Below are 26,183 nucleotides of genomic sequence, written 5' to 3'. Positions count from 1 at the left end.
ATAAATCCAATTAAAGCAATAGTTTTTATTTTTAACCCCCGGGAGGCCCGCCATACATAGGCGGAGATAGACTTGAAAGTCTGTCACAGTCATTATTGCTGGGGGGGGGGGGGCACGATGATGATGTTAATTCATATGTACATATATACATTAGATCAGTCGACTCCACCTTTGACACTAGGGGGAGGGGTGCCCATGCGCCCCACCCTGTATCTCCGTCCATGCCCCCATGTGACACCCCTGGGGTGGAGCGAGATGTTATTATAGAGCCATCTGTGAGAATCGAGTAGAAGGGTGTCGCAGCAAGAAATTGGGGGGGGGGGTGCGGAGAAATGTCAAAAAAAAAACCAAAAAATAAAATACGAACGTGCAGCTTATCTTCAGTTATCACCCAGCAAAATATGTATAAGAAAATACAGAATATCGTAAATTATTGTCAGAAAGGTTGCCATCTATCGGTAAAAATGTCAGTTATTGCTAAAATAACTGATATTGTCAATGGTGAAGAAATGAAGGAAACACAGTACATCACCGTAAATATTGAAATGTATTTTACAAAAAAAAAGTCAGTAAACTTTGAAATTTGACAAATATGTAAAGTAAAGGTTTACGTATATTAGTTATTTCCTATAAATACTTTAGGTGATAATCCATCATTCAAAATTTCACCATATCCGACTATAAGCTATATCAGGATATGACTGGAGAAAAGACTCCGTTCGTTAAAAGGTGGTTCGCTATAGCGTTACCATTGTAAGGAAAAGGCAGAAACGCAGCTAGCCAGCCCTGTGCAAGAATTTCAATTTAGACCCATTCTGGGATCTCCTTCCTTTGCGGGTGCGCCTGCTTAGTTACGGCCCTGGGACAAGGTAACTATAAGCATCCCTTTTTTCAGATTATTCAGCCGCTGGTCCGTCTTTACAGCACCAGGACGACCCCTGGTCAAATTATGTTCTCGGGCTTCCTGTCTGTTCCCTTGAAAATCATAAAACCAAATCTTATCATCTCGAGGCCCCCTACGCATTTGCGGCCACAGGCGGATTTGTGGTTTTGTCACCTGTGGACGTTCCAAAATTTTTGCCTCCCTTTATCCATTCCATTCTAATATTTCCTTGACTACTCATTCCTCCAAATTAGCCACCCTGGGCTACAGCTCGCCCCTCCCCTGTAAATATGCTTCTGTCTTTCACGCTTTTTGGTCCATCACATGTTTTCACACCCTCCAGTTCACTATTTTCAGGGGCGGCTCGAGAAAAAAATCTCTACCCCTGCGGGACCTATTTTGAAAATCATAAAACCAAATCTTATCACCACGAGAGCCTCTTCGCATTTGAGGTCAGAGGCGGAATTATGGTTGTAGGCTGTAAAAATATATTTCCTCGCTTTACCTATCCCTATTTTTCGCACGCCTCAACCACTTTTTTTGGTAGACAAAGCCTTTTTTCGCCTTTGCTACTCGAATTTGATACCCCCTCCTAGAGCGACACCCCCTGACTATTTTCGTCCCTTGCTCACTAGGTCACTTTTTCCGGTCACTCTCATGCTTTCACATTTTCTAGGCCACTCAGATGTTTGAACACTCTCCAAGTCACTCTTGTGGTCGCTCACTGACCTGGTCCCTGTTTCGGTCACTCACGTACTTTCACATTCTCTGCATCACTCTTTTGGCCACTCATATGTTTGTACACTCTCTAGATCATTCACATGCTTGCACGCTCTCTTGGTCATTCTTTTGATGGCTCACTGATCTGTCCCTAGCTGTCTAGGCAGAGACGGATTTATGGTTTTGCTGTCTTCCTCCCATTCTACTCTAATTTCTTTGACCCTCCCCCCCCCCCATTCCTCAAATTTGCCTCTCTGGGCTATAGCCCACTTAGCCCCCTCGTAATTACGCATCTACTTGAAGCTATCTCGGCCGTGCCCAGTTGAGAGACCCATGCATTGAGACGGATCTCTTTATCCGTCCGGTCACTTCGGCATAAAAATACGATATTCTTAAGCAATTAAAAAATAATAATAATCAACACTATTAGGAATTCCAAATGATCGATCATGGCAATGGTAATCCCCTCAAACGAGCGATTTGGAGCAAAGGATTTGAAGGAATTCCTTTAGAACAGAATCGTTTTCGAGCTCATCAGGAACAGAATCACAAAACACACGCAAAAAACTACTAGTGTGCTGGGATGGCTTCTGGCAAAGCCCCCCTAAAAATAAAACAGCGACGTTTCTCTCCTTGTATTAAACTAACTGCTAAAAACCCTCCATCCTCTCTCACTCACGCACACCTTATTATGAGATATGCGGTGAAGTCTCCTCTCGCACCCAATTACCAGAACCCTAACAAGCTAACTGGAGTTACGAGGCGCACTCCCGACTACCAAAGGCAAGAGAAGACACACACACACTCAGACATGGCGATGGTCTGGAAAAGCAAGGGGGGGGGATGGGGGGGAAATGATTAATTACTCTACGTAAACGGTTTTAAATTGGTGACAGACTGAGGCGAAATACAACCGCAAGAAGCACACACACACAAAAAAAGCTAGAGGAAACAAAAACTAAATGAGAAGAAAACAACTTTCGGTACCACGAAAAGGAAAAAGAGAGGAACGCGTAACAGAAAGTGTCTTGAAGAAGTCGGTTATTGCTAACGAGGGGCAGACGCTAACTGGGGATGTTAATTGTGCTTTCAAATCATTACTTTGCTTTTCAAAGCGACGATATCATTCCAGACATACACATAAATACAAAAAAAAAGAAAGAAAAGGAACCGTAGGAAAAATACAGTAGCGCCATTTCTTTTTATTCGTTTTGGTGTGGGGTTGACAAATAAGCTGGCTTAGTTTCGGCAGTTTTTCTTTTCTTCTTAACGCGAAATGCTACATTTAAATCATGCTCGATGGACTGATGCCTTTTTCGTGGAACGCCAGAGACGGCTGAACCAGAAACGCTGACGGTTGACAGCGAGTCGGATATCGAGCCTCAGCACTGAATGGCTCTTCGTTTCAGCCGAATTTTGAATTTTTCCTTAGTGTCTAGTTGGATTCTTCATGGACTTGGTGGCATCAACAATCGATGGTCATTCAAAGAATATGCGTGAGTTTAATTGAATCAGTGTTGAGAGCTGAACATCGATCGACTCGAATTGGAAAGCGTATCACATTGAAAATGAGTTTTCAGACTTAGATATTATATCCATCAATTTGACGAGGGGAATTCAAACCCTAATGTTGCTCAATCGCCGACTGAAAAAAAGACAAGTCATCGGGTATTTCCAGTTAAAAAATTCTCATAAAATAGCACTTTAAGGTCGTTGGCAACAAATGATAATCTGGGGAAGTTGCATCGTAGTTATTTCTCTGATGGGCCATCGATACTTCCCTAATTTATGCCAAAAATTCGAATGTTTTCTACTGGTATGACTACCTTTAAAGCTTGAAGACTTGTGTACCGTCATAGACAAAACAGTGACGTATCGTCCAGGGTATGAATGAATTTGAACAACGTTGTGGAGTTGAGTTTCGTCAGAGATGTTTTGAGCACTGAACACATTAATAGATTCGAAAAGAAACGCTCTTAGGTTTCGCTTCCCTGCACCTTTATAGAAACGAAATATATCCTCGTGTTTGTTATATGGCAGAAGTCATTTGTAAGTATTCGACCATCAAAAGGAAACATGTCGAACATGCGCAACGAGAACAGCTAAGATAATCATCAAACATTCGGAATCGAAGTTATCCTTTCGCGTAAAGATAGTAGCTGTGTATCCATCGCCGTCGAAATGGCCAAAGATGAAGGACATCAAGTTTGTGACGCTACGGATTGCCGAAGTCGGTGGAAAACGAACTTCAATATCGACAGCATTTTAGCTGATAAATCGCCGGCCGATATCAGATCGACAGATGCACCGAGTGATGATAAGGTCAACGAGAATCAAACCAGTGAGTCTTTATCTGAATCAAAATTATGTTTAATTTTATGCTTCTTCGATATCTTTAATAAGGATGAATAGTTACACTGCTCAACACTGATTTTGTTCCCGAAGGTATTTCAGTGATTTTTGGGCACTAAATCCGAACCCGTCATTGGGTTTGTCAGATTGGCTCTAGTTTCTGAGATAAAGTGAGAATTAAATTTTAATAGCAATACCGTAAGCAGCATACAAATCACACTGAAACTGTACGAGAAATGTAAATCAATAATAAACGTAATATGAATAGAGATCACTGGTGTCTGATAATGATACAAATGTAATATTATTATTGAAATAATATAGGAAAAAAAAAATTGAAGTAAAAATTTGACGCAAAACTTAGTGACTGTAGACTATATTGAAATGTGTGGGAGTATGCATTATATCTCTGAAACTAGAGCCAATTCGCAAAACTAACGGCAGTTTTAAAAATCAACAGCCCAAATATACTTACCCCTAAAACCGTTACAATATCCTTGAGAGCACGAAAAAGTTTTTGTGTTGAGCGATGTTAATCTTATCTCATTTATAATTGGTAAATCAATGCGAATTCCGGCTAAACCAGGGACGTGGCCTGTCGCCGTCTTGTAATTTCTGCTCAATCAGAGACATAGCCCGTTGTCGTCTCCAGTAAATTTTGCGTAGATCATTGCGAAATTTCCGCTTAATCGGGGACATGGCCTATTGTCACCTCAGGTAATTTTCTGCAAATCAATTCAAAATTTCTGCTCAATAAGCGACATAGTCCTGTGTACTCTCCGGTAATTTTGTGTAAATCAAAGCTAAATTTCTGCTTAATCAGTGGCTTAGCCCTTTGGGGCCATTCAAGTATTACGTAAGCAAATTTTTAGCCATTTTTGATCCCCCCCCCCCCCTTGTCAGCAAAATTTCGTCAGCAGCTTAGAATATTTCATATATTCAAAAAGGGTGGTTGATGACGTAAGCAACCTTCAAACCCCCTCCCCCTCTTGTCATCAAAAGTCAGCAAATCCGAACCCCCCCCCCCCCCCCCCCTCGATGCTGATGTAATACTTGAATGACCCATTTGTCTCTCCTTTGGTAATGTTTTATAGATCAGTACGCGATATCTGTTCAATCACAGACATAGCCCGTTGTCCCTTCTGGTAATTTGGTGGTTTTTCAATATAAAATTTCTACTCAATCTGGGTCACAGCCTGTTGTCGTCTCTGGTGGCTCTGCATAGATCAATGCAAAATTTCCGCTGAATGAGGGACATGGTCTGCCCTGTTGTCACCTCAACTTTTGCCTAAATTAATGAAGAATATCAGCCTACTACAGATTTCGTTGCCACTGATAGAATGTTTGTCCCTAGTCTTGAAGAAGATTTTCAAAATGGCTAGCAGCCCCCCTTTTAGTTCAATGTCGGGATTTCCATCTGAATGGTAATACGAATCGACTGTCTAAGTATGATTAGGCCCAAGTATGATTAGTCCTGGTCTAAGTATGATTAGTCTTTCGTGATTTTTATTAACCTGATTGACGAAAATTCCTTCTGAGTGCACATTTTTTTTTGCGGCCAAAAAATTATGGTGTTCCGAAGCAAATGCAATGGACACTTTTCCATACAGCGTAGATAAATACAGTACAAAATGCTAGTTTAAAATATCCTTGAAGGAATGTTTAACAAAAATTTTCTATAGATTTGTTTGAAAAGAAAAAAAAAATTTCAGCCCTAATTTTTTGCGGCCTGATGAAGGCGTCTTAATCAACTAACATCTGCCTTTAAAGACAAGCATGTTCACGGAACACCTTGGTTCTCTTCCTGTAGCACCTAACACCGCTCTCTCTCTCTCTCTCTCTCGTTGCTTGTGCCCCAATTCAATACTCGCTAGGTTGATTGATTCCCCTACTAAATCACACCATTCAAGTGGCATCTAAAAATTCACACTAGTTCTAGTTGTGGACGCTACTAAATTCTGAAGATACCTGCCCTGGAATCTCTTAAACCTCCTGAATGTGGACGCACATCCGAATGCCCTATTTCGATCAAAATAGTACAAAATAAAGCCACTTTGCTACTGCAAAACAGTTTCTAATCATAATCCTATCCATTCCCGAGTGTAACTCAGACATAAAAATATTTAACAGATTGGAGCATGTTATTAATATGAACTATCAACACTATTAATATGCATAGCATATTAGACATGCATATTAATAACATCCAACAGGGCCAGTTTCTCAGTTCGGGCCCTGGGCAAATATCAATTTTTTAGGGTCGCTATATATCTAGTCTTCTTCGAGGCAGAGGAAGAGAGCCTATGGATTGTACTGAAATACAGCCAATTTCTGCGCCAGGAAAATTTGTGGCACCCGGGTCCTGATATTAATAGCGCTGTCGTGCTTAAGAATCCCTGATCATTAAAATAAGCATTAAATGGAGTTTATATTTTTTAACCTTTGAAAATCGGAATAATTTACGCCCGGAAGAAGCTTTAACGCCAAGTTAAAGCACATGTCATGCCAAAGTTGCCGTACGGGTGATTTTCTTTTCTTGTTGAACATAAACGGTACTCGGTACTCGAAAAAGATTGAAGACCCCTGCTCTAACGTTCTCGTTTCTTTCGTGTAGTAGCCGTAAGTCTTTTTTGTCGCATCTCGTGTTACGAAGTTCCTGCGAGAGATTTCACGGGGTTCTCTTATACAATATAGTGGCTATGGCTTTGGCTCCACTACGAACAGAACGTCTGACAACCCTAGCTCCCGCCCCCTATGTTTTTCTCGTGTCGATACCTCTGGCTGAAGGGGCACTACTAATTCATTACGGTTGGTGATTACCTTGCGTATTTAGACAGAACATAGGTGCAGAAACATGGGCCAAACATCAACGAAAAACACTGGTAAAATTCATTTGAATATTATAATTAATGCTAAAGTACTTTCTTCGCACACAGACAGTAATCATTGCACCGAAGTCGATAATAATCGTAGCATATAATTCCATTTCACATACCACTCGTGCTATAGAAGGTTTTGAACAAACATGCAAGAATTTTTTAGAATCGGCTTGCGTACCCATAACATTCTAAGGTACATCAACATTTAGCGAGGTCACAGACAGCAATCTTAACACAAACGATGCGTTAATGAATGATCTATATTAGGGGGGGACCAACAGCTGGCCCGCGGGCCACGTGCAGCCCGTGAAGTGATTTTGTGCTGCCCGCGACAAGGTAAAATTACCGTGAAAAATTTAAATTTGTGATCATTATTTGAACTGTCGGTTCTCCAACAGCAGATTTCTTGATTAACAAACTGTTTACAAACTTCTTATTTCTAGTGACGAAATTAATTTAATAACTAACTAACTAATTAATTAATTCAATTAATGATGGAGCGGCTTATACACCGAAGTTGCACCATTGATGCGGCCCGCGACGCTATAGCTGACCATTATGTTGGCCCGTGAACAGAAAGAAGTTGGCGATCCCTGATCTATATTATAATACCTTGTTTTTAAATTTACAAATTATTAGAATGAAATAATTACAATTTTGTTAAAAAAAGGAAAATTATATGTAAATCGATATTAGCATTGCGTGGTTTTTCTATTTTTATAATTTTAATTTAAAATATTTGAAATATAAAAATAATACTCACAAGATGACGCAAATTACAAATATGGTAAAATCCCATTATTTTATTACTAGAATTTTTAATGATGCGATATTTTTCAATGACAAGTCATATTTTTGTCATTTTCGAGCTATTGGTCATCATATTTTAAGTATTTTTGAGCGATTGGTACTAATTTCGGAATTTTCAAGTAATAGATATACTTTTTCTTTGGTCATTTATCACCGAAAATTTGGCCTTGTCTAAATTTGAGTGCTCAGAGTAATGTTTATGAATTTTTTTCTTGACTTTGTGGGGGAATATTTTCAGCGCCAAGGGTAGCCGCTGTGCGGTCACGTGGGTATCGTGAGGAATTTGCATCACGAGGACTTGGGTTCGAATCCCACCAGTGTTATTACTTCCATCACCATCTATTACTTGAAAGTTGTGGTTGGCTGAAGTTGGTTTTTTCTGTCGTTTTTGTAGTTTCAGGCGCAAACGTGACTCGATCTCCCAGTTAAAAAGTCTCTCAATAGATTCGAGGGCCGAAACCAAAAACAGAAATTGACACTGTCGTCCAGGGCAAGGGCCATTTTGGCGTAGAACCCCCCCCCCCCCTCCTCGTAATTTTGAATGAACAGGAAACAAACGAGGTACCCTTACTAGTCCAGCGCCCTGGTCACCAGACTTCTCTGCCCTCACCCTAATTATGACTCTACTTACTAATATGCAAACACATTGCAATTTGAAATACAGATGGCAGCGCTAACTTCGCGTACAACACTAAATACGCACGCAAGCAGACGATTATTTTAAATTATTATTAGGTGTATAGGTATATCGGTTAGGTACATATTTTTGGTATCAGTCAGAGAAAATTTTAACTAAAAAGGTAAATTGAAGAATTTTTTCGTTTATTTTTCAACATAGGAAGCAATAACTGACACGGAAGAGATGAAAAAATGTGAAAATTGTAAGGTCAGATTTTTTATGTTTTTTAGGTCATAAAAATTCGAGCCCTGGTTATTACACTGTATAAACGACGTCGGGTGGAGATGCGTCTCTTTTCCGTGAGGTGGCAGAATATTTCCTAGACCCTTGATATTGTGGGGGGGTTTCCAGTTGATGCACGAAACTACGGAGCTTACAGAAGAAGACTTTATTTCAAAGCACACCCACACAAAACGCACAACCTTCGTAGACTGAAGCCATGTTCCATCTCTCTCTCTCTCTCAGTTGTACTTACGTCATTAATGTAGACGTGAAATTGCCTGTAAAACCTGTAACGTAGAAATCTGATCTGGACTCTTTCTAGAATCAGTGAGTCTAGCTAGATCATAATTTCCCAACCTTTTTTGTCCATCGCCCCCTTCTTCAGAAATTTTTTTCTCCTATCGCCCCCAACGCAATCGAACCCATAGGATCCCATGTTATACCAGCAGCTTTTACCGCCCCTCTGGATCATTCCATCGCCCCCAGGGGGCGTTTACACCCCCGTTGGGAATCACTGGTCTAGATCATAGTTTTCCAACCTTTTTTGTCCCATCGCCCCCTTCTTCAGAAATTTTTTTCTCCCATCGCCCCCAACGCAATCTAACCCATAGGATCCCATGTTATACCAGTAGCTTTTACCGCCCCCCTGGAACATTCCATCGCCCCCCCCCCAAGGGGTATTAACGCCCACGTTGGGAATCACTGGTCTAGATTTTTGTGAGGACTCCATATAATAGTGCAATACTCCGGGAGCACATAAGTCGTGAAAAGTTTCGCAATTGTTGCAATTGATTTGAAATTGTTACTGATCCTCACAACAAATCCTAGCAGTTTTAAGTATTTATTGGTGAGAGATCATATATATGATCTCGGTGAATGTAAGCGTGCGTGCGTGCGTGTCAAAGAAATTTTGAAATGTAAAGTTCATCGTCCCGATTCTTACAAGCTAAATAGTAAGAGTATTTGGTTTTCTCAAATCAGTTCAGTGCCTTCAATTGCGTAGTTTGTGATCTGAAATTAATTGGTATGTACTCTTTTTCTCCGCCACAGTGTAAAATATGTTGTGGGTCCATGTGAAACTTTGAACTCGCGATATTCACATTGAGATGTGGTAATTTTATGTAGCACAAATCATTAATAAGCATTAATCATGCCCTGGTTGTGCCACATTTTATGTGTCAGTTACGGTGATATGTCGTATCTGTGATTGAAATTTCGAACTTTTTTTTGAATAATTTGTAAACTTGAAAAAAACTCTGCGTCGTGATAAGCACTTTTGTGCAAACCTCATCTTTATTACGTCAATTGATTGATTTCCTATTAATTTTTTAAATGTATCAAGGACTTTTTCCCCCATCCTGTATAACGGGTGGAGGTAGTACGTACCTCTTTTCAGAAATATTCACCAAATACAGTGAGATTTTGGTATAATGATACTCTGTGGACCCCGAAAAAATATCGTTGTAGAGGGATTTATCGTTGTATGGAAAATCCTATTGAAGTGGTTTTTAACCATTTTCAGAGCCGCGACCCAAAATTAGCAACACTATCAACTTCACGACGCATCGTTGCATTTCTTCCATCGATTCCCATTTACAGTTATCTACAGAAATATTACAGAAACTACAGCCATCTATGAGCGAGAATATTCTTGAACAATGGAGGACATTCTCAGGGGGCGCGACTCCAGTCAACACCATCTATAGCAGAAGGCCTCAGCGCGAAACTCGTGACATCATTGAAGAAGTTATTTCACCTGTAGCCATTGGATATTGCAGGCCGACGCATGCGACATCTCTACCTTTTTTGCAGTGTATCCAATGACTGTAGGTGAAATAACTTCTTCAGTGACGTCACGAGCTTCGCGCGGAGGTCTTCTTCTATAGATGGTGTTGCTCCAGCTCAACTGTCGCCTGGGTGCAAAATCCCACGTGCCGCTCATAAAGACGACTCTGGTGGGAGGATAAGAGAGCTTTAGGGAACTACAAAACCAGACGACAGGTCGCCTTACACAGCTGTGACGTAGTGTAGTTAGGCGCAAGCCTAATCAAGTTCAGGGTTTCCACAAATAATAAAATACAGTCGGCCCCCGTATTCGCGGTTTTTTCCTTTATTGGGAAATTTTTTTTTGACAACACTCAGCAACCGTCATTCACGCGTGTTTTGTTTACAAAATTTGAGTTGTGCTTGTTTAGGATGGCTCATTCTTCTAGTGCTACTGACAATGCTCTGAAAAGACATATATTGATGAAATATAAAAATTGGATATATTGACGAAGACTATGCTTGGCGAAAGTAAGTCAATACCTGCTGTGGTCCGCCATTACGGAATCAACGAATCTACGGTGAGATATACATTATCAAGAAAAAGGAATCTGAAATTCGTTCAGCCGTGGCTGTGGCTGCACCCGTGTCAGCCAAAACTTTGCAGCACCTACGGGATCCACGCGTTTCTCGTACAGAAAATGCTGTTTTTTGTGAGTACGAGACTGTTACAAAAAGGTATTCCAATTGATTGTAATATTAAAACAGAAAAGGCGGAAAATTTTACTCTTCCATTAGGAAAAGGCTGGTGAAACGTCTATTTCATCAGAATTTTATGAATGCAAGTAAAGGTTTTTTCATATGTTTAAGAAACGGTTTCGGATCACGCAATGCAAAAATCACTGGCGATCAAGCCTTTGCCGACCAAGAGGCTGCTAGAAAATTTCCAAAGGCTTTGTAGAAAATTATTGAAGAGAAGGGTTATGCACATCACCAGTTGACGAAACTGCACTATTTTGCAAGAAAATCTCGCAAAGAAGTTAAGCAAGAGAAAAAAAGCAAGCTCCAGGTTTAGAGCTCCTGGTTAGCGAGCTCCTTGTTTTGCGCAAATGCGCATGGATACATGATAAAGCCCACCATCTTTTTAAATCTGCGAATCCGTGAGCATTGAAGGGAAGCATAAGCCAAAGCTCCAAGTATTGTGGACGAACAATAAAAAGGCTTGGAATATGAAAACACTTTCCTGTATTGGTTTAAATGGTGTTTCGTTCCGGAAGTCAGGAGGTACCTTGAGAGTGAATACATGCTATTCAAAGTTCTTTTGATACTGGATTGACCGAGAAGGAATCAATGCAGCTGACAGGTCCTGAAACTGAAGCGGTACCAGATGAAGAAGATCAAGATAAATACTTCTTTATAGTCTTCTACTTGAATTGATTTCTTCTCTTCTACTTCGAAGACAAGTTCACCACAAGTAACATAGCGGAAGGGCTTCGCAATAGATTATTTTCATGATATACATTCCTTCTATTTTACGTTCTTCACATGTGGAAAAATTGGTAGAGAAAGCCTTGTCAACATACTTCATGATATGAAGAAGAAAAAACAGCAAGCAGAAATCACAATGTTCTTTTAGAAAACATCGCCAACAATCGCTACAGCCTCTTTTACATTCCCTTGTACCTCTGCGTCACCCTGTTCTTGCTGATGATGTTCAATAAACGAGGTATGCAAAAAAAACCCATGGTTTCGGTTATTCGCGGATTTCCGTATTCGCGGTCACTCCCGGAACGTAACCCCTGCGAATACGGGGGGCCGACTGTATACTTTCCCGAGATTCGCTCACATACTTGGCGATCAACAAGCATCGCTCTTTGCTGTTGCTCTTTGTTGATTTGGCATGATAGATAAGCTTTTGGCCACAAAAGCATGTGATTTTTCGCTCGGACCTCTCTAGGAGGTAATGATAAATAAACGTGATTTATTTCATCCATCCAAAGTCACGCACTATTGTTTACAAAGCTTGACTATGTATCCCGCTTTTAAATAAACTGTCTCGTTTTTTGGTCCAGAAAATTTCACCGCTCATGATGTCAGACAACTTTTTCCACACAATACAGTCACTATTCATGAGGCATCGCATTGCTTTGCTTTTGGGTTAAATTTTTTTAACCCTTACAGTAACAAGGACGAGATGTCTCGTCTGATTTGATGTGCTTTATTTCGGCAATGACGAGCCCAGATATTGCGTTGTGGCTTTTCTCGACATTCAAAAACATGTTTTCCATCCCTCCAACCTGTCGATCAGCTGCCATTGAGCAGAATCAGCAAATATAGAGTATTTCTCTTCCTTGTTTTATTATTATAATTATTATTTTCGGTTTCGGGGGAAGCAATATCATCACTCAAAATAAACAATAAATTTTACTATCCATGATAACACACAATGTTATATATGCGTGTGATTAGGGGATTGCATTTTTAGACTGATGCTATTGCTAATGAATGAATGTGTTTCAGTTGACTCGAACCATTCTGATGAATCTCGAAGGAAAAGGCCTCGAACAGCGTTCACCGCGGCGCAGATCAAGTCTCTGGAAGCGGAGTTCGAAAAAAACAAGTATCTGTCGGTTTCGAAGCGGCTGCAGCTAGCCAAGGCACTCAAACTGTCCGAGACTCAGGTAAGAAACCCGTCGAGTAATCATCTCGCTTCAGTCAGTTTTCTTCATGCCACATATAAAACGCTTTTCCGTAGAAGGATCCAGAAGTTCGGGGGACTTGGCGTAGAATTCTTTACCTTTTGAATAATTTATAACCCAGTGGTCCCCAACCTATTTTAGGCCATGCCCCATCAAAGCAGCTCTGAAATGCCGATGTTCTCCCCCCGTGCTTCTGCCAGGGGGTATACCCTCCACTTCTTCCGGTGCTAAACTTCATAATTCCATAAAACGTTTTTGAAGTGAAACTTCTATAGCGATGTAACAGTGAAAGAGACATAAGAGTGAAAGTTGGTGAGGGAGAGAAGATTCATCACGAAATAGTGAAACACTTTATTTTTTCCCCGTTCCGTAGAATAACTGATTGTGTGATGAATTCTCGAGAAGCAGATGGGTTGTGCCAATACCTTCTAAAGCAGAGAAGGTTGCTCTAGCCCTTTCCGGCGCGGTGTCCCCATAGCGAAACCACCTTTTCAAAATTCCATCAAAAAATAACTAATTTTCGCACAGTAATCATTTAAATCTTATTAAATAGCTTAAGATTTAGATTTTCTGTCAGAGATGGCAGCATCATACTGGTTTTGTTTTGCAAGTGGGAAAAAAATCCGCCATTTTCTCTAGTTTTATAGTAAGTGTTTTAAAATTTATTTCCTAATAAAAAAAATTTTTTTTTCAAAAATTGATAATGGTTTTTTATAGATTTTGCCCTATTTGTTGAAATCAAGCCATTCAATAAACTTAAGAATAGTTTAAAATCAAATTATGAAAGTTTTAAAAAGGTGGTTCCATACTGAGGACACCGCACACCTAGAGCAATGAGATACACCAAGTGACGTCAGTGTGAAACCACCTCTCTTGAGACGAAGCGACCTTGTTTTTCTTCATTTTCTCCCCTCTGTCTTGTTTACTAGAAAATGGGTGACTGCAGCAATGGTGTTGAAACATCTCAGATGTGTATTTGTGGTGGAAATTTTGGGGGTTAGAATGGAAGACACAACATATGTTATTTTTTTGTCCCACACATAACCATTCTTTCATTCTAGTGGTTTTAGAGCAGCTTTTTCTTTTGACGACTACTTTCTATGCTCTCTCTACTGCTTTGATTTTATTTTCTGGAATTTATTTCGCCTTGAGTCCCCCCCCCCCCTCCTCAACCGATTATTGGGCATTTATTACTTTTATTGGTGGTGAAATGCCTATAAAATTCCTAAGTACAGTTGAAGCAATATTATACTAATTTCAGAGCTCTCACTGATCTGGAGTCTAATGCATCTGATGATACACCAGATAAAGAAAATAAAACAAAGCTTACTGCATGGATTATTACGAAAATGATGCTGATGTATACACTGCCCAATACCTGGATCCTCCCGACAATTTCATATGGTTCAGGAGAAAAAACCAAAATCCAGATTTCAAAGGAAGAAGTGGGACCATCTTAGTAAATTCTACGAATGCCGGATACATCGCCAATCTTGATGTTCTTATTGTTTTTTTCAGTGCCACTGATGGAAAATTTGTCATTTCGAAAAAATTTATATGCCACTCAAGAAGGAAAATTTACACTGCTATCTCATTGAAAAAGATTTACCACCTATCAATATGCTTATGTTGATCATTTTGGCCTACAAAATCGGTAGAAAGGGAATTTTTCAAACAAAATGTTGCTTTTCCTGCATTACACCCTAGGGAAGCTTTCAGTGTTCTAGGTGTGCGGTGTCCCCACTGTGCGACCACCTGTTGTTCGCTGGATTTTGATGAAAATAAAATAATAGTTGCAAAACATATTTATATGAGTCCTATGTATCAAGTATATGAAGTTAGTTCGGCCAAAAAAATTTTTTTTTATATAGTGCCCCTCAAAGGGCTAGAAGATGTTGGTTGTGCTGGTGGGGAGGACGTTAGACATTCGGCCGTGTAAGGAAATAGATTTGGGGGTGGGGTGTAGTAGCGTCTATGGATCGGGACACGGAACAATGAATATCCTAAAATGCATGCGCATGCTCCTCTCTCTCTCGCGACTTATTCACGCTATTTATACAGGTTGTTCTGTTAATGGACCGACAAACTCAGAGGGTTGTTAGTAGGCATTAAGAGTAACAAAAATTGCAATGGAAGATGGCGTCGCAAACCACGGTGAGAGGGTGAAAATCGCGAAAAACGCATGAAGCTCTGAGTCCAGAGGAGATGAAAGATGGAAGTCAGTTGATCTCTGAATGCGTTCGTGGGTTGGGTTCACTCACCATATTTGACTTTACCACCATTTATGCGACGCCTGTGGACACACCGGAGGGTCTCATAACGCGGATTGTCGTCGCTGCGGCGGACATCAAAAGCATACCTGGTATCTTCGAACGCGTCCGGGAATCGTTTTTACGTCGTTTTAGACTGTGCAATGACGTCAGCGGCCGCCACTTCCAACTACTCTTGTAACAATTAATCAAATAAGTCTTTTTGTCAGGGCCGTAGCTAGCCATTCCCGTGCCCTGTGCAAGAATTTGAATTTAGGCCCCTTCTGCCCCATTCAGGTCCATTCGGGTCCCCTTTTCCAAGTGGGTCTTATGCGGGTGGACCTGTTGCACCTGCCTAGCTACAGCCCTGCTTTTTGGCGTTTCAGCGTGAAGTCCAACTTGCATGCGTTTTTCGCGATTTTTATCTTCTCAACGTCGTTTGCGACACCATGTTCCATTGCAATTTTTGTTCCTCTTGATGTCTACTAACAACCCTCTGCGTTTGTCGGTTCATTAACAGAACACCCTGTATATCTAATAAGAACGCAAATTGGCAACCGGTTCTGGTGCTGCAGCCAATAGGGATCATTCAAGGATTAAGTCAGCATCGATAGGGCAGGAGGGGGGTTTCAGATTTGCTGACATTTGATGCGGGATGGGGGGGGGGGGAGAGTTGAATGGTACTTACGTCATCAACCACATTCTGTAAAAATAATTCTTAATTGCATCTTTACTGACTGTGCCAAAAAGTAGAAAACTCTTTCCCTAGTTTGTGGGCACCTGACCTAACTAACATTCCCCCTATTGATAAGTCCTCTACAGAGCCACTTAAGTGATCCCTAAATGTTCCGCGGATCTTTTAATGATTTGGAAATGTGTCTGAGCCACTTAAGTGACTTAAGTGTTCTAGAATTCTGCCGCGGGCCATGATTCGTAAATATGTCGCGGATCACTTAAGTAGTCTGAGACTGTGCCGCGGGTAACTTGAGTGATGTAGAACTACACTGAGGGACGCTTAAGTGCTCTAAAACTGTGCCTGTCACTTAGGGATCTCTAAATGTGCCGCGGATCGCTTAAGTGTTCTGGAACTGTGCTGCGACTCACCCAAGTGATCTGCAAATGTGTCATGGGTAGCTTAAATGCTCTGGAATTGTGCCACGGGTCACTTGAGCGATCGGTAAATGTGCTGCTCAGTTCATTTTTACAAAATTAGTTTTGAGACGGCTGGCCACATCAGATAACCTCGGGGGTCCCATTTGATCTCTAGATCGCTCACTTTGTTATTCACTCACTAAGTCATTCATTCTATCATCAACTCACTAGGTTGATCACTGTGTTATGCACTGAATCACCTGGTCGCTTACTCTGTCACTCGCACACTCACGAACTAGGTCGCCCACTCTGTTGCTCCCTGACTAGGTCACTCATTCTACCACTAACTCACCGGGTCACACTGTCACTCGCTCACTCACTGACCCACCGGGTCACTCACTCTGTCACTCGCTCACACACTAACTAGGTCGTTCAATCTTACTCACTCACTAGGCCACTTACTCTATCTCTAGGTCGCTCACTCTGTCATTCGATCACTCATTAGCTTGTTCACTCACCAACACTAACCACTCTGTCACTCACCCACCAACTACTGTATCATTTACTGATTCACTGACTCGGTAATTTCTCGCTCACCTACTGGCTTACTGAGCCGTGTCGAACTTGTCGCTGAGTTATCCCAGTGGTGAACTTTCCGTCGATGAATTTTCTTAGCTGTGAATTGTTGTCGGTGAATTTTCCGGCGGTGATTGTGTTTCGAAAAATACGCATCTGTGGCATTTATATTTTATAACATCCCTATGACATGATGTCTGATTACATGGTTATAAATTTGTATAAACCTACAGGACGGAATTGCTTTCGTATTTTATGTATTTCGAAATCTGGGAACATCATTGAAGTTCCCAGATTTCTATATAATATATATATATAATATATAATATATATATATATATAATATAATAACTTGTATATATATATAATAACTATATATATATATATATAATATAATAACTTGTATATATATATAATATAATAACTTGTATATATATATAATAACTATATATATATATAATAACTTGTATAACTGGTTTTTCGTGGGCTCCCATTCGTGGCCTGCAGGCAATGTGCGCGACTACGGGACTCCTCCCACTGCTGGTTGGCTTGTGACTGTCTGGCCTGGATTTTCCACCGTTGCGTGGCCCACGTCTTCTGAGACGAACCAGCTTATATCCCTAGGGGGGACAGAGCAAGGTTCACGGTTGGTCTGAGGCGGTGAATTTTCCGTAAACCGTCTAATTGTGTCTAACCGGTGTACACCCAGCCTAAATGCCCGCCGAACAATGCACATGCCTACTTTCGAAAAATTTAACTGAATCTCATTTTCATGAGATGAGCGACCCGAACCATGCCCGAGTCGTTCCCATGCACATGGACGGCACTTATTCAAGGTAATGAATTTTTAGCCAAGGCAACGGACTTTTTGATCCTACTGCGTATATACAGGGCGATTCCATAATTCCCCCTTGTATTGCCGCATTTTACTGGCGAACCGTTGATCCTAGATGCACACTTCCAGTTAGAGAAATTATGCAAATAACGTGTAGATTTTTAGACACGACGCTCATATTGCAAGTGGTTGTATAGGTATTATAATGTAAAAATTAACTTTTTATACGGACACCCTGTCCTTAAAACCCATTTATTAAGTCGTTGCCTGTCTCTCCTATAGCCAACAAAGAAAATTCCACGTTTCTAAGAGCAATGTTTGCTGAGATATTTGAATGCACTAATGGACAACGCTTTTTCCCGTCGTTTAAGGTTTCCTTGCAAACCCAGCACAACTCTGATCTATCGCCATGGGCAAATTTACTACCGATTAAGCTGTGCCGGAAGTGTAAGTGTGTGTACCTAACAGTCTAAGAGCGTATATATCTAGGGTTGCGTACCGTTGTAGTCCTGTTGCTGTCTGTGACGAGACATTTTTAACAGCCTCGAAGTTGGGAACCACGGAAACACAACTTCAGCCGACTACCAGTGTGGCGACGGTGGGAAAAATGATGCCAACAGCACGCGGTGTTCTCAGGTGGTCACCATCCCAAGTACTAACCACACCCGATGCTGCTCAACTTCGGTGATCGGACGACGAGAACCGGTGTTTTCAGCAAGGTATGGCCGTTGGCATATACCCTCCTTCGGGGCCTCGTTTATGCTGTTCCTTCCCAACTGTTCTCAGATTTTTGCATTCAAATATCTCTGCGAATGATGTACTTAAAAACGTGGAAGTTTTTTTTTTTTTTTTTTTTTTGGCCGCAGGAGAGACAGGGCAAAAACTTTCTAATTGGGTAACATGAACGACGTATCTGATTTCTACACGCTATTAGGACATTTTTTCTAATTGGAAGTATGTCCTTCGGATCAAAGGTTGGCCAGTAAGATAGTGCAAGGGGCATTATGGAATCACCCTGTATAGACTTCGGTACTATACATTATGCTTCATGTTTTTTAGATCAAGATATGGTTCCAGAACCGACGGACGAAGTGGAAGAGAAAGTACAGCACGGACCTCGAGCTGCTGGTGCAACAGTACTACCATTCGATGGGAATGCACGCTGCCAGGCCGATGGTGATAGGCGACAGATTGTGGCTCTTCCGTTGTCCTCAGGGAGAAGCCCAACAGTCTGGGTCACAGCAGCAGCAGCAACACGGCTTTCGCGAACAGTTTGCTCAACAGCACGGTCTACACCAACGATCGGAATCTCTGAGTGGACGGTGTCATGTTCCCGGCAATGAGTAATTACTGTACGTACTTCAGTGCGTATACAGTTGAACACTCTGCACGATTACTTAGAAAAACAAAACCAAAAAAAACACTGGATGTGATAAATGACAATGTTGCGGTAAATGTGTTACCGTAACATCGTTTATGCATAACGTAATAACGATTACGCATAATCCGATTAATTTGCACAATAATAGTTTCGCATGCATAATCATCAACCCTTTTGATAAGTTTTGCAAAATTCACTGAATTTATCACTTTTACCGGCAATTATTCATAACAGCCAAGTGTTGTTGGTAAACATGATAAATAAATATTGAATTCATCACATTTGCTGGTTGCTGTGCATAATTACCATTTTGCATTGGTAAATATGATAAAATCGGTCTCCTTGCCGTGATAAGATTTATTATTTAGATAACCGTACTTGTGAGTCAGAGTCAGAACCGGGTTCGATAAACTCTGATTTAACGAATTTTTCTGAACATCCCGAAATGACTCCTATTATTAATTAAATGTTTGACTAATTTTGAAATCAGACCTCGTTTTAATGGACTCTCATTTAACACATTCTTTGATTTGACGAACTTTCAATCATGAAATCACAATTTTAATCGTTAAATCATGAAATTCATTAAACGGGAGTTCATTATATCGGGATCCGACCATATTTATCAGAGATACTAGTGTTGTTTGGGAATTTTTTTTCATATTTATCAAATTCACCAATTACACACAAAGGTAATTGGCTAAAACAATTATCAAACAATCATTTGATAATTGTTTTAGCGTTCGTCAAATTTACCAACGACACTTGGGTGCTATGCATAATTGCCGGTAAAAGTGATAAATTTATCAAACTTACCGAGACGATTGGCGATTATGAATAATAACCGATTTATCACATTTACCGTAACATTGATGCGAAACTCTTTCAGTGATAAAACCTCAATACAATTTCAAAGAAACCAATTGAAGATTTATGCGTGCGTGTGTGTGTGTAGCAGCATACCAAAGACGTCATGCCAGTGAGTATGATCGCAAATGTAAAATGTTATACTATAAAATAAGTTATATCTGAATTAAAATATTTTGTAAGATTCACGTGTTTTTCCTTTTTTTTTAACCCTTTAAGCGGCGGTGACGATATATCTCGCCTCTATAAAGGCCTCTTATTTTAGCATTCACAAGCAATTTTTCAAAAATGACTTCTCAATGTAAAAATTCTTCCCGAAAAACCCATTAGTTTGCACTTAATAAAAATCGGAAGAAAGCCTACTTCATTCAAAGATATGGCATTTTGAAAAGGGGTTTTAGTGATTTCTGTGATTGCCGCTTAAAGGTTAATCAGGTGCCATCTAGTGACATTTGAGTCAATTGCATTAGTTTTTTTTCTTTCTATTAGTGGGGTAATTTCACCGGGGACTAATTTGCGGGCCGTTGAAAGAAAACCTGATTTCTTCTTCGAAGACCGAATCCAATGGAGAATATATATGTACTGATGAATTTTTATTTAAACATACTTATTTTAAATTTCTTCGCGGGTTGGGAAATTCGAGAGGGGCAAGATTGGCCCAAGATCGTGCAACTCTACACACATATATCCCGAGGTATTATAAAGTATAAGAGGGGAATTCAGCTAGGGGTCTTTCCCAAACTGAACAACAAAATACATACCGGTAGTTATATTTGTACTTAATAAAATATTGATGTTTGCACATAATTCCTGAATCGTAAAAAAAGGTTTTTCTTTATTCAACGAGTTTTTGAGTTGGATTTATTAATCAGTGTACATACTTTAAATTCAAACAGTCCTAATAACGTTTATTAGACCACAATCGAAGGTTTACGTCGTGTACTTCTCTGAAAATAGTGTCTGACGATATGCCGGACTTGAGCAGGTGCGAAGAGCACAATTGCACTGGGCTGCTAAATTTTAGGGAGCCGCAAAACAGATTAAAAATACTTTGATTACATTGAGAAAAATACTTTGATTACATTGAGAAAAATACTTTGATTACATTGAGAAAAATACTTTGATTACATTGAGAAAAATACTTTGATTACATTGAGAAAAATACTTTGATTACATTGAGAAAAATACTTTGATTACATTGAGAAAAATACTTTGATTACATTGAGAAAAATACTTTGATTACATTGAGAAAAATACTTTGATTACATTGAGAAAAATACTTTGATTACATTGAGAAAAATACTTTGATTACATTGAGAAAAATACTTCGATTACATTGAGAAAAATACTTCGATTACATTGAGAAAAATACTTCGATTACATTGAGAAAAATACTTCGATTACATTGAGAAAAATACTTCGATTACATTGAGAAAAATACTTCGATTACATTGAGAAAAATACTTCGATTACATTGAGAAAAATACTTCGATTACATTGAGAAAAATACTTCGATTACATTGAGAAAAATACTTCGATTACATTGAGAAAAATACTTCGATTACATTGAGAAAAATACTTCGATTACATTGAGAAAAATACTTTGATTACATTGAGAAAAGGGGGGGGGGGAAAGGCTTATATATATACATATGTTCTTTGAGGTAGAGGCGTGGGGGAAACCCTTGCCCATAATGCAAAAGGTGGCCAATTTAGGCGCCTTGAAAATTTGTGGGCACATGCCTTATTTGAGAACCAGGCCCTGCCCAAGCCAAGAGGGCAAGAGAGTTTGGTGTCTCAGGTGTTAGACAAGAAAGAGCGTTGAATTCTAATTCTAACGACGTACTGTATTCAGAACTACAAAGGGATTGGCATACTGTACACTTGCCACAGCTGAAAGAGTACTTAGTTGTAACTGTGAGCAGATAGCCCGTTATCTAGCCCTGACATCCCTTCCATTGTGATGCAACAGATAGTGTTGACATGACACTACATTTTGCAGCAGTGTCCCTAGCATACGCACCGAAACCTGGGGGGCTGAGTCCCCATCAAGGCGCAAAGCTGTTTTCGCACCGGGTCACAAAATGTTTAAGCCCGTCTCTGCTGACGAGACTCAAGTCAGCTACACACCAACAGCAGCTTTAGTAAAGCTGGAGTTGTGCAGTTGCGAATCCAGAAGGGAGGGGGGCGATCGCACCTCTCAAAGCCACAAATAATATGGGAAAATTCTTCTGTCCCGTAAAATATCCGGCATCGCTCTCCTCCATTATGAAATCGGGCTTAGCTCATCTTCATTATGGATTCAGACCGTACTCCCCCCCCCCCCCCACCAATTTGGAATCGGATATTGGTTCCACCCATTCTGGAATTGGAAATTGCTCTCCTACTTTATGGAATCGAGCATTGCTCTCCTCTATTTTGGATACGGGTATTGCTCACCTCCATTATGAAATAGGCATTAGGCCACCTTTATTGGGGAATCGGGGGTTGCTATCCTTCATTATATGAAATCGGGAATTGCTTTCCTGCATTATGGAATAGTGCATTGCTCACCTCCATCATGAAATCCGGCATTGTTAACCTCCATCATGAAATCCGGCATTGTTAACCTCCATTATAGAATCGGGCATTGCTCACCTTACTTACGTAATCGGGCTTAGCTCATCTTCGTTATGCAATCAAACGTTGCTCTCCTCCACTTTTAAATTAGGCGTTGTTCTCCTCATTATGAAAATAGGAATTGTTCTCCTCATTATGAAAATAGGAATTGTTCTCCTCATTATCAAAATAGGAATTGCTCTGCTTCATTATGAAATCGCGCATTGCTCACCTCCATTATGGAATTGGGCGTTGCTCACCTCCATTATGGAATTGGGCGTTGCTCACCTCCATTATGGAATTGGGCGTTGCTCACCTCCATAATGCAATAAAGCATCGTTCTCCTCCATTATGGAATCGGCGTTGCTCTCCCTCATTATGGAATCAGGCAATGCTCACCTCCATCATGGAATTAGAAGTTGCTCTTCTTCATTATGGAATCCGACATTTCAGACATTGCACACCTCCATCATTGAATCAGGCGTCGCTCTCTTCCATTAAAGAATCGGGCGTTCCTCTTTATCGAATCCGGCATTGCTCTCCTTCATTATGGAATCGAACATTGCTCACGTCCAACATGGAATCCTGCATTTCCGCTTCTCCATTATGGAATCATTAATATCTCTATCGCATTATGGAATCGCACTTATTTATGCTTCATTATGCTCTCACCAATATCTGTACTCCATTAACGAATCCCACTTATCCAGTCTACTCTATGGAACCACATTTATCTCTCCTTTATGGAATCAACAGTATTTCTCCTCCATTAAGGAATTACACATATTTCTGCTTTATTATGGAATCACCAATATCTCTACTCCGTTATGGAATCACACTTATCTCTTCTCTATTATGGAATCACACTTATCACTTCTACATTGTATAATCAAACTTATCTCTCCTCCGTAATGGAATCACCCATACCTCACCTCCATTATGGAATCACCCATACCTCACCTCCATTATGGAATCTCGGATATCTCTTCTTGATCATGGAATCATACTTATCTCTCCTGATTTATGGAATCTCTGTTATCTCTCCTCTATTCGCCATTTTCGTCTTCTTCATTATGGAATAATAAATTTCTTTCCACCATTATGGAATCACACTTTCTTTCCCAATATTATGCAATCACACTTATTTCGGCTTCATTAGGGAATCGCAAATATCTCTACTCCGTTATGGAATCACACTTATCCCTTTTCCATTATATAATCACACTTATCAGTCCTCTGTCATGGAATCACCCATACATCCCATTCATTATGGAATCACCCATACATCCCATTCATTATGGAATCACCCATACATCCCATTCATTATGGAATCACCCATACATCCCATTCATTATGGAATCACCCATACATCCCATTCATTATGGAATCACCCATACATCCATTCATTATGGAATCACACTTATGTCTCCTCATTTATGAAATCACTGTTATCTCTCTTCCATTATTGAACCGTCGTTTTCTCTTCTATAATATGGAAAAACACTTATCTCTCCTCACTTTTAGAACCACTGTTATCTCTGCTTCATTATGAATCGCAGTTTTCTCTCCTCAATTATCGAATTGCAGATTTCACATTTCCATTATGGAATAATAAATATCTATCCTCCATTATGGAATCACACTTTCATCTTCACCATTAAAGAATAAACAATATTTCTCCCCAATTATGAGAGTACACTTAATTATGCTTCATTATGGAATCACCAATATCTCTACTCCGTTATGGAATCAGAGTTATCTCTTCTCCGATATGGAATAACACTTATCTCTTATAAATAATATAATTAAACTTATCTCTCCTTTTTAATGGAATCACCCATACCTCTCCTCCATTATGGAATCTCAGATATCTCTTCTTGATTATGGAATCATACTTATCTGTTCTGATTTATGGAATCTCTGTCAGCTCTCCTGCGTTATGGATTTGTCATTTTCTTCTTCATTATGGAATAATAAATTTATGGAATCATGATTTTCATCTCTGTTATGGAATAGCCGTCTTCTCTTCCCCATTATGTAATTACCGTTTTCTCGTCTCTGTTATGGAATCACACTTATCTCTCCTAATTTATGGAATCGTTGTTTCTTCTTCTCCGTTATGGAATCGCCGTTTTCTCTTCTCTACTATGGAATCAACACTTTCTCTTCTCTGTTATGGAATTGCCGTCTTCTCTTCCCAATTATGTAATTACCGTTTTCTCGTCTCCGTTATGGAATCGCCATTTTCTCTTCTCCATTATGGAATCGCCGTTTTCACTTCTCTGTTATGGAATCGCCGTTTTCTCTTCTCCATTATGGAATCACACTTATCTCTCCTAATTTATGGAATCGCCGTTTTTTCTTCTCCATTATGGAACTATCGTTTTCTCTTCTGCATTAAGGAATCGCCGTTTTTTTCCCTCTATTATGGAATCACCGTTTTTTTCCCCTCTATTATGGAATCACCGTTTTTTTCCCCTCTATTATGGAACCACCGTTTTCTTCCCCTCTATTATGGAATCACCGTTTTTTTTTCTGCATTATGGAATCACACTTACCTCTACTCATTTATGGAATCGTTGTTTTCTCTTCTCCGTTATGGAATCGCCGTTTTCTTTCCTCTATTAAGGAATCATCGTTTTTTTTCCTCTAATATGGAATCACTGTTTTCTTTTCAGCATTAAGGAATCATACTTATCTCTCCTCATTTATGGAATCGTTCTTTTCTCTTCTCCCTTATAGTATTGCCGTTTTCTCTTCTCTACTACGGAATCGCCGTAATCTCTTCTCTACTACGGAATCGCCGTAATCTCTTTTCCTTTATCGAGTTACCGTTTTCTCTTCTGCATTATGGAATCACACTTATCTCTCCTAATTTATGAAATCACAGTTATCTCTCCTAATTTATGAAATCACAGTTATCTCTCCTAATTAATGGAATCGGTGTTTTCTTTTCTCCGTTATGGAATCGCCGTTATCTCTTCGCCATTATGGAATTACTGCTTTCTCTTCTGCAATATTGAATCGCTGTCTTCTCTTCTCTATTATCGAATTACCGTATTCTCTTCTCCATTATGGAATTACCGTTTTCTCTTCTCCGTTATGGAATCGCCGTTTTCTCTTCTGCATTATGGAATCACGCTTATCTCTCCTCATTTATGGAATCATTGTTGTCTCTTCTCCGTTATTGAATTGCTGTTTTCTTTTCTCCATTATGGAATCCCACTTATCTCTTCTCCATTATAGAATCACACTTATCTCCTCTCCATTATTTTTAATGCAAGCTGTAATTGGGTTTAAACCAGTAGCTTTGTTTTATGAACAAATAAAATAAAATAAATAAAATAAAAAATTATAGAATCGTTGTTTTCTCTTCTCTGTTATGGAATCACCGTTTTCTCTTCTACATTATCGAATTACCGTTTTCTCTTCTACAATATCGAATTACCGTTTTCTCTTCTCTAATAAGAAATCGCAGTTTTCTCTTCTCCATTATGGAATCACCGTTTACTCTTCTGCAATATGGAATCGCCGTCTTCTCTTCTCTATTACGGAATTACCGTATTCTCTTCTCCGT

General features: G+C 39.8%; 1 protein-coding gene and 1 pseudogene across 1 annotated transcript; one reads left to right on the top strand and one right to left on the bottom strand.

The window, feature by feature from the left end:
• Positions 1-2,633: 2,633 nt before the first annotated feature.
• LOC149084547 (homeobox protein ceh-31-like) lies at positions 2,634-20,196 on the top strand. Its single transcript, XM_089234962.1, has 3 exons — positions 2,634-3,944; positions 12,830-12,990; positions 18,820-20,196. The coding sequence occupies exons 1-3, from the start codon at positions 3,785-3,787 to the stop codon at positions 19,105-19,107; spliced, it is 609 nt and encodes a 202-aa protein (XP_089091088.1). The 5' UTR covers positions 2,634-3,784; the 3' UTR covers positions 19,108-20,196.
• LOC149084548 (5S ribosomal RNA) lies at positions 18,372-18,493 on the bottom strand (annotated as a pseudogene).
• Positions 20,197-26,183: the final 5,987 nt, after the last annotated feature.

This window comes from Pholcus phalangioides, unplaced genomic scaffold (genome assembly GCF_987345545.1).
Source record: "Pholcus phalangioides strain wild (caught in Gottingen) unplaced genomic scaffold, Ppha-v1.0 ptg000008l_1, whole genome shotgun sequence".
Lineage (NCBI taxonomy): Eukaryota > Metazoa > Arthropoda > Arachnida > Araneae > Pholcidae > Pholcus > Pholcus phalangioides.
The sequence above is the reverse complement of the archived record's forward strand: the minus strand, read 5'-3'. Positions and strand labels throughout refer to the sequence as shown.